At 50.6% G+C, this 10,000-nt stretch overlaps 1 protein-coding gene across 1 annotated transcript in view; it reads left to right on the forward strand.

Moving 5' to 3' along the window:
* Window positions 1-10,000, forward strand: part of fam189a2 (family with sequence similarity 189 member A2) — a gene marked incomplete at both ends in the record, with an annotated part of 86,038 nt that overhangs the window by 69,107 nt on the left and 6,931 nt on the right. The window contains one exon of the mRNA XM_084338199.1: window positions 5,323-5,433. Within this exon, the coding sequence (XP_084194325.1) occupies window positions 5,323-5,433 (111 nt within the window). The remainder of the gene's footprint in view (window positions 1-5,322; window positions 5,434-10,000) is intronic.

Raw genomic sequence — 10,000 nt, forward strand, 5'->3', positions numbered from 1 at the left:
CTAAAACCGAGCCCTGGGGGACACCCGTCCGCAGGGGGCGGGTGGCCGACAGGGTCCCTCTCCATGACACTTGGTAGGAGCGGTCATTGAGGTATGATGACAGCCATGTCAGCGCAGAGCCAGCCACTCCCATTCCTGCGAGGGCCGCAAGGAGGATCTGGTGGTTGACTGTGTCGAAGGCTGCAGATAGATCTAGGAGAATCAGGACAGAGGAGAGGCCTTTCGCTTTTGCTAAGTGAAGTGCCTCTGTGACCGCAATGAGGGCTGTCTCTGTGGAGTGACCAGTCCTGAAGCCTGACTGATTAGGGTCTAGGAGGTCATTCTGTAAGAGATAAGTAGTAAGTTGGTTGGATACAGCACGTTCAAGTGTTTTAGAAAGGAAGGAGAGAAGAGAGACAGGACGGTAGTTGCCTATGACAGTAGGGTTCAGGGTTGGTTTTTTTATGAGCGGCGTGACTCTGGCTTGTTTTAGGGAGGTGGGGACCACCCCCGAGTTGAGTGAGGAGTTGATGGTTGCAGTTAGGAATGGGAGGATGTCTGGTGCTATGGTCTGGAGGAGTGGGGAGGGTAGCTGGTCCAGCTGGCAAGTAGTCGGACGGTTTGACGTTACCAGTGTCAGGGTCTCTGCTTCTGTAATGGGAGAGAAAGATGACAGAGTGAAGGATGAGGTTCTCGATTCAGCATTTGGAATGGGTGGGGGTTGGGAGAAGGAGCTGCGGATGTTCTCCACTTTTTCCTCAAAGAAGATCGCAAAGTCTTCGGCAGAGAAAGATGAGGGAGGGGGGGGTGGGGGGGGAGTGAGGAGGGAGGACATGGTAGCATGCAGTTTGCGAAGATTCTTGGCAGAGGCCTCGATCCTATGGTGGAAGAAAGAAGCTTTGGCATTAGTGATGGTTTTGGAGAATGTTAACAAGAGGTTGTGATATGTGTCGATGTCAGCAGTGAGGCGTGACTTTCTATACTTCCTTTCAGCTGCTCTCAGGACCTGTCTTTGTTCTCTCACTGGATCTGTCAGCCATGGACTGGGTGGGGAACGGCGGGCAGGTTTCTCAACGAGGGGACAGAGTTTGTCGAAGGAGGTTGCCAGGGCTGAAAGGAGGGTGGAGGTTGCCATCTCTGTGGAGAGAGCAGAGAAGGTGTCACTCAAAGGTAGAGCGGATAGTATGTCAGAGGAGAGGGTGGAGGGGGATAGGGAGGGCAGGTTGCGTCTGAGTGAGACTGTTTGAGTTGGGGTGAAGACCTTTCGGTTAAGCATGAGAGTTAGTGAGAAGGATATGAAGGAATGGTCAGATACATGTAGGGGAGTTACCGTGGTGTTAATGATGCTGGAGTTACGGGAAAATATGAGATCCAAGGAGTTGCCTGCTTTGTGGGTGGGAGGCATGGCAGTGGGAGTCAGGTCAAACGATTGTAGGAGGGAGACTACTATGACTGACTGAGATGAGTCAGGCAGGTTGAAGTCGCCCAGTAGAAGGAGAGGGGTACCATCTTCCGGTAAGGAGCTAAGAAGCATGTCCAGCTCATCTGTGAAGTGATCGAGCGGACCTGGAGGGCGGTAGAGTGTAACAATGGTGAGATTGAAAGGATTAGAGACAGATACTGCATGATATTCGAGAGAGGAGAGTGACAGTTCTGGGAGTGGTGTTACGTTTGTAGCCCATGAAGGAGATGTCATGAGGGCAGTGCCTCCACCCCGTCTGGAAGGTCGAGGTGTGTGAGTGAAGTTATAGTTTGTAGATAATGCTGCAGGTGTTGATGAGTTATTGGGGGTTATCCAGGTCTCAGTTAGAGCTAGGAGCTGCAGATTTAGACTATGGGCGTAGGCAGTAATGAAGTCAGCTTTCTTGACTGCTGATTGACAATTCCATAAGCCTCCCCGTACTGTGACAGGTGTATTAGTGGCTGTAGGAGGGTAGGAGAGATTAGCCGGGTTACTAGCAAACTGTCGTGGATGGGTAGAGTCAGTTCTGGAGGAGCAGATTGTGGATATAGGTATGAGACACATTGTATTGTCGAGAGTGGCAGGGAGGAAGTAGAGAAATAGCAGTGTGGGAGGGGAATATAGGATTATGGTGTACTTAGCACTGGGTGGATCGGTGGATCCCTCGGCGGTGAACTCCAGGATAACTCCTCCTCTTTGTCCCTCTTCGTTTCTCGACGCTTCGCTGACGCTACACCAGCAAGCCTTTAAATCACTATCACTAATTAGTGCTGTCTTAACACCTGGCCCTTAATGGGGGCACTTAACAAAACAAAATGGCCGTTTTAAACACGCCCCTTTAATCAAGTCAGCTGGTTCCTCACTTTTAAGATTCACTAATAAACTTAAAATGGCTTACCCTAGTTTTCAGTATAAAGCAATGTTTCTCAGTGAGAGTGTCCTGTCCTTCCTTAACAGAGCCCAGTACAGAGTGACTTCAACACAGTGTGGACCTCTGCTTTTAAACAGGGCAGGCTCTTAATGGCTCACTCAGCAAATCAGATGCTACTAGTAAACAGGAAACAGTCCCTTAATGGGGGCACTTAACAAAACAAAATGGCCGTTTTAAACACGCCCCTTTAATCAAGTCAGCTGGTTCCTCACTTTTAAGATTCACTAATAAACTTAAAATGGCTTACCCTAGTTTTCAGTATAAAGCAATGTTTCTCAGTGAGAGTGTCCTGTCCTTCCTTAACAGAGCCCAGTACAGAGTGACTTCAACACAGTGTGGACCTCTGCTTTTAAACAGGGCAGGCTCTTAATGGCTCACTCAGCAAATCAGATGCTACTAGTAAACAGGAAACAGTCCCTTAATGGGGGCACTTAACTAAACAAAATGGCCGTTTTAAACACGCCCCTTTAATCAAGTCAGCTGGTTCCTCACTTTTAAGATTCACTAATAAACTTAAAATGGCTTACCCTAGTTTTCAGTATAAAGCAATGTTTCTCAGTGAGAGTGTCCTGTCCTTCCTTAACAGAGCCCAGTACAGAGTGACTTCAACACAGTGTGGACCTCTGCTTTTAAACAGGGCAGGCTCTTAATGGCTCACTCAGCAAATCAGATGCTACTAGTAAACAGGAAACAGTCCCTTAATGGGGGCACTTAACTAAACAAAATGGCCGTTTTAAACACGCCCCTTTAATCAAGTCAGCTGGTTCCTCACTTTTAAGATTCACTAATAAACTTAAAATGGCTTACCCTAGTTTTCAGTATAAAGCAATGTTTCTCAGTGAGAGTGTCCTGTCCTTCCTTAACAGAGCCCAGTACAGAGTGACTTCAACACAGTGTGGACCTCTGCTTTTAAACAGGGCAGGCTCTTAATGGCTCACTCAGCAAATCAGATGCTACTAGTAAACAGGAAACAGTCCCTTAATGGGGGCACTTAACAAAACAAAATGGCCGTTTTAAACACGCCCCTTTAATCAAGTCAGCTGGTTCCTCACTTTTAAGATTCACTAATAAACTTAAAATGGCTTACCCTAGTTTTCAGTATAAAGCATCAGACACAATGTCCACAATACGGTCATGACGAGCGATGTACAGGTGTTTGTATGCATTACATCTGTTTGTTATGTGTGCAATGGATTCTAGGTGTTGTGAATCCTGATGGTTTAAACAGAATGGACTGTGAGTTTGAGGATACCAAGTGGACAGATTGTATTGAGTGGGTAATACCGATGGTACATTTTAAAACATCCTCACCAACAGCGGCGTTCTTAAACACTGAGTGTGAGACTGAGTGGTCAGCAAACTCCAAACAAGCTAGCTTTCCCTGTAGTCTGAGTCCACACCAGTGCTGCCTGATCTCAGACTGCTTCATGCTAAGCAGAACCCTCCTTGCAGAGTCTCTGTGCAGTTCGACAGTCTCTTCCTGCAGTGTTGTGATGTTGGCCTTCACAACCACACAGGGGTCTGTGATAAGTTCATCAGAGACAGGGACTTCAGTCTGTGTGTTGGTGGGTCTTGTCCATTTCAGCTGAACTCCAGTCTGGTTGCAGAGGTCATTGAGATCTGGCCAGTCAGACAAGACCCAGAAGCCCTTGGCCCGAGAGTCCAGTTTCCCAGAGTCTTTCTTCCTGAAGCCGAGGAAGTTATTCTGGTCTGCGGTGGCCAGAGGGATCTTCCTTCTGCGTAGATCCAGCAGGAGAGAGGCCCTGGCCATTTCTCTGACGGTGACATCATCATTGTTAAGCATGTGGAGCAGGGGGGCTAGCCTGGTGGCTATGTAGGTCCACTCGACATTGGGGACTCCCAGCCCTCCCTCTCCACATGGGAGAAAGATCATGCCCCGTGTGGAGTGTGTGTTGAGGCCTACCCACTTTCTGACCAGCTGAACAGTTTTGTTTGTCATTTCTCTCAGTGCCTTGAGAGGGGTGTGTACATTGGGAAAAAGGTGTTGGATTTTAGCCAGAGCCACCTCTCTCACAGCCTGGAACTTCATGATGACGGGGAGGGGGGACAGGTCAATCAGGTGTAGACGATGGAGAAACTCTGTAGTGAGCTCCTCGACCTGCTCCCCCCACTCTCCAGCCATGTTAAACCTGTGGCCAAGGTATGGGTAGGTCTCATTACGGGAATACACCTTGATGGGTTGGCCCATTACAAGAAAGGAGGGGGGCTTGTCGTTCTTGGCCTTATACCAGCGGTTGCCTCCACTGCGGCGCTCATGGAGTACGGCGCACTTGGCTTGCTTCACCTCCAGCCCTGACCACTGGAGGAACTCATCAGTGCGTGCCAGCATGTTAATGATGACATCTTCCTGTCGTGATGACACCTGCACGTCGTCCGCGTATCCCTGAACAGGATTTGGGGATCGGACATGCAGAGGAGCGCACTGGTAAATCCACTTCATCCACTGGTTGAGTGCTGGGATGAAGTTCTACCCCCACCATCCAATTGAATTGAAGAAGCTTTATTGGCATAAGTGGAGTTCTATGATGTAAAAGCTTAAAGGGCCAGTTCACCCATGTATTTTCCTCCTTGTATGTATGTGGTGGGTGTACTTAAAATACTTCCTTGTTGTGAAACTGCTCACAACAAGGTCTGTGGATTATCTTGAGTAACTGATACATATAACTATAGATGGATAGACAGACAGACTTTATTAATTGAAATGTGTGAAAAAAATATGCTATCATATATATAACAATGTATTATAATGTTTTAACTTGACTGTTATATCTCCCTCCTATCTCTCTCCTCTCTCTCTCCCCCTCCATCTCTTTCTCCCCCTCCCTCCCTCTCTCTCCCCTCTCTCTCTCCTCTGTCTCTCTCATATCTCCCTCTCCTCCCCCTCTCTCTCTCTCTCCCCTCCTCTCTCTCCCCCCCCTCTCCCCCCCAGGTGAATCTCTTTGTGTTGTTATCAGTGGTGTGTGTGCTCCTGAACCTCGCTGGCTTCATCCTCTGCTGTCAGGGAGCCCAGCTGCTCTCCAGCACCACCCACTGTCACCTGGTGAGAAGACATGCCTGTGTGTGTGTGTGTGTGTGTGTGTGTGTGTGTGTGTGTGTGTGTGTGTGTGTGTGTGTGTGTGTGTGTGTGTGTGTGTGTGTGTGTGTGTGTGTGTGTGTGTGTGTGTGTGTGTGTGTGTGTGTGTGTGTGTGTGTGTGTGTGTGTGTGTGTGTGTGTGTGTGTGTGTGTGTGTGTGTGTGTGTGTGTGTGTGTGTGTGTGTGTGTGTGTGTGTGTGTGTGTGTGTGTGTGTGTGTGTGTGTGTGTGTGTGTGTGTGTGTGTGTGTGTGTGTGTGTGTGTGTGTGTGTGTGTGTGTGTGTGTGTGTGTGTGTGTGTGTGTGTGTGTGTGTGTGTGTGTGTGTGTGTGTGTGTGTGTGTGTGTGTGTGTGTGTGTGTGTGTGTGTGTGTGTGTGTGTGTGTGTGTGTGTGTGTGTGTGTGTGTGTGTGCTGTACGTTAACTTTTTTTGCACATAGCACTGGTGCTACAGAGGTTGATAGTTTTGTAGCACAGGCCAAAATCTTGTAGCACAAGTATAAAACGTGTTATATTTGTAACAGTCACAAATGTGCCTATTGTATTTGTGTTATTTAGTTGCAGTGCCATGTTTGGCTGTCATTTAGTATATCGCCATGTGTTATTATTACTATAATACTCTCATATGCTATTTTCAATTAATATCATAAACAACATAAGGAATATTAGCATAATTTTGAGTGGACTGAAGGAATGAGTCAGCGTTAATAGTTTTAAATGCAAATAATTTATTGAAACATAGAAGTGGGGTCGGTTGGGACACACACACACACACAATGGGGGACCCTGATGTAAACAAGACAAACGTCTTTCTCTGGTCTGCATCCCCTTAACAATTGTGTGTATTGAGCCGTACTGTACTGTACCCATTCTGCAATCTGTTAATAAAGTTTTCATTCATTCATTCACACACACTGTTTCAACTCACCACCCCCGCATCATATTGTAGTCTAGTCTGTCTTCAAACTTCCACTCCTCTCGAAACTTTTTTATATTTGAATATCAACATTATCTGTCCATCCTCAGTAATCCTCAGTTTACTATAATATACTCCTGTCCTGAGTCCTGACTAGTGACTTCATCGTCTTTCCAAACGCACGCACACACACACACAGGGAAGGGGAGAGAGTGCCCCCCCCATTTCCCTTTCCCCAGTCCACACTGTGTCTGCTGGCTCTGCGCCTCTGCCTCTGATCAGGATTAGCTTGTTAGCTTGCTAACGTTGTAGTGATTGTAATGGTACATAAACGTTAATTTCGGGCGATGTGCGCATAAAGGAATGGCGACGGTGCAAAGCATGCAAAGCATTCGGGACGTGTAGGCGCACTGCTGTGTTAACGCAGCAGCGCGCACCAACCGACCAACGCGCTGCTCTGCTTGCAGAAGCACGGATAGGGCGGATATGACTCGTCGAGTTGTCACGGAGTTTTTTCAAAATAAGAGTATCATATGCACCTGAACGTTGCTAGCTGTCGGAGCCTAGTTATTATAGCTGGAGCTGCGCGTGGGCAGAAATGAGACCCGCTACAGGATTTTCAAAATAAGAGTATCTATATGAACCGAATCCCTATCGCACCAGTGCTACTGAAGTAAATCCATTCATCGCACAGACCGCTGTTGCTGTAGCACGTGCGATATATATGTCGCACTGTACAGCCCTGTGTGTGTGTGTGTGTGTGTGTGTGTGTGTGTGTGTGTGTGTGTGTGTGTGTGTGTGTGTGTGTGTGTGTGTGTGTGTGTGTGTGTGTGTGTGTGTGTGTGTGTGTGTGTGTGTGTGTGTGTGTGTGTAATATCAGTAGCCTGAAACCATTCTAATGAGAGGCTGTCCAGACAGTGGGGGCAATAACAGAGCTGTCACAGCCAATCAGGAAGTACTTCCTGTGAGTCAACAGGAAGACCAGCTACAACTGACAGCCACACTATAATAATAATAATAACTTTATTTGTATAGCACTTTTCATACAGAGGTTGCAGTTCAAAGTGCTTCACAACAGTAAAAAATACAGGCATAAGCGAGCATAAAAAGATAGACAGGTAGAATCACAGTGTTTCACATTAGGATCTAGCATCCCAATAGGCTATAATCAAATACCACACACACACTAGCACACGCACACACACACACACACACACACACACACACACACACACACACACACACACACACACACACACACTGGCACACACACATATTGTACATACTTTATTGAATCCACAGATCAAATCACGTTGCACATTGGATTCAAATAACACAGAAGCTAAAAAAAAAATTGGAAAGCCACACTGTCTGGCGGCCTACTGCTCAGTGGGCAGAGAGAGACCAGCTCAGTGGGCAGAGAGAGACCAGCTCAGTGGGCAGAGAGAGACCAGCTCAGTGGGCAGAGAGAGACCGGCTCAGGGGGCAGAGAGAGACCAGCTCAGTGGGCAGAGAGAGACCGGCTCAGGGGGCAGAGAGAGACCAGCTCAGTGGGCAGAGAGAGACCAGCTCAGGGGGCAGAGAGAGACCAGCTCAGTGGGCAGAGAGAGACCAGCTCAGTGGGCAGAGAGAGACCAGCTCAGTGGGCAGAGAGAGACCAGCTCAGTGGGCAGAGAGAGAGACCAGCTCAGTGGGTAGAGAGAGACCAGCTCAGGGGGCAGAGAGAGACCAGCTCAGTGGGCAGAGAGAGACCAGCTCAGGGGGCAGAGAGAGACCAGCTCAGTGGGCAGAGAGAGAGACCAGCTCAGGGGGCAGAGAGAGACCAGCTCAGTGGGCAGAGAGAGAGACCAGCTCAGGGGGCAGAGAGAGACCAGCTCAGTGGGCAGAGAGAGAGACCAGCTCAGGGGGCAGAGAGAGACCAGCTCAGTGGGCAGAGAGAGAGACCAGCTCAGGGGGCAGAGAGAGACCAGCTCAGTGGGCAGAGAGAGACCAGCTCAGGGGGCAGAGAGAGACCGGCTCAGTGGGCAGAGAGAGAGACCGGCTCAGTGGGCAGAGAGAGAGACCAGCTCAGTGGGCAGAGAGAGACCAGCTCAGTGGGCAGAGAGAGAGACCAGCTCAGTGGGCAGAGAGAGACCAGCTCAGTGGGCAGAGAGAGACCAGCTCAGTGGGCAGAGAGAGACCAGCTCAGTGGGCAGAGAGAGACCAGCTCAGTGGGCAGAGAGAGACCAGCTCAGGGGGCAGAGAGAGACCAGCTCAGTGGGCAGAGAGAGACCAGCTCAGTGGGCAGAGAGAGAGACCAGCGCAGTGGGCAGAGAGAGACCAGCTCAGGGGGCAGAGAGAGAGACCAGCTCAGGGGGCAGAGAGAGACCAGCTCAGTGGGCAGAGAGAGAGACCAGCTCAGTGGGCAGAGAGAGACCAGCTCAGTGGGCAGAGAGAGACCAGCTCAGGGGGCAGAGAGAGACCAGCTCAGTGGGCAGAGAGAGACCAGCTCAGTGGGCAGAGAGAGACCAGCTCAGTGGGCAGAGAGAGACCGGCTCAGTGGGCAGAGAGAGAGACCGGCTCAGTGGGCAGAGAGAGAGACCAGCTCAGTGGGCAGAGAGAGACCAGCTCAGTGGGCAGAGAGAGACCAGCTCAGTGGGCAGAGAGAGACCAGCTCAGTGGGCAGAGAGAGACCGGCTCAGTGGGCAGAGAGAGAGACCGGCTCAGTGGGCAGAGAGAGAGACCAGCTCAGGGGGCAGAGAGAGACCAGCTCAGTGGGCAGAGAGAGAGACCAGCTCAGTGGGCAGAGAGAGACCGGCTCAGTGGGCAGAGAGAGAGACCGGCTCAGTGGGCAGAGAGAGAGACCAGCTCAGTGGGCAGAGAGAGACCAGCTCAGTGGGCAGAGAGAGACCAGCTCAGTGGGCAGAGAGAGACCAGCTCAGTGGGCAGAGAGAGAGACCAGCTCAGTGGGCAGAGAGAGACCTGCTCAGTGGGCAGAGAGAGAGACCAGCTCAGGGGGCAGAGAGAGACCAGCTCAGTGGGCAGAGAGAGACCAGCTCAGGGGGCAGAGAGAGACCAGCTCAGTGGGCAGAGAGAGACCAGCTCAGTGGGCAGAGAGAGAGACCAGCGCAGTGGGCAGAGAGAGACCAGCTCAGGGGGCAGAGAGAGACCAGCTCAGTGGGCAGAGAGAGAGACCAGCTCAGGGGGCAGAGAGAGACCAGCTCAGTGGGCAGAGAGAGACCAGCTCAGTGGGCAGAGAGAGACCGGCTCAGTGGGCAGAGAGAGAGACCGGCTCAGTGGGCAGAGAGAGAGACCAGCTCAGTGGGCAGAGAGAGACCAGCTCAGTGGGCAGAGAGAGACCAGCTCAGTGGGCAGAGAGAGACCAGCTCAGTGGGCAGAGAGAGACCGGCTCAGTGGGCAGAGAGAGAGACCGGCTCAGTGGGCAGAGAGAGAGACCAGCTCAGGGGGCAGAGAGAGACCAGCTCAGTGGGCAGAGAGAGAGACCAGCTCAGTGGGCAGAGAGAGACCGGCTCAGTGGGCAGAGAGAGAGACCGGCTCAGTGGGCAGAGAGAGAGACCAGCTCAGTGGGCAGAGAGAGACCAGCTCAGTGGGCAGAGAGAGACCAGCTCAGTGGGCAGAGAG

This window comes from Notolepis coatsorum (assembly GCF_963971535.1).
Source record: "Notolepis coatsorum genome assembly, chromosome: 1".
NCBI classification, from domain to species: domain Eukaryota; kingdom Metazoa; phylum Chordata; class Actinopteri; order Aulopiformes; family Paralepididae; genus Notolepis; species Notolepis coatsorum.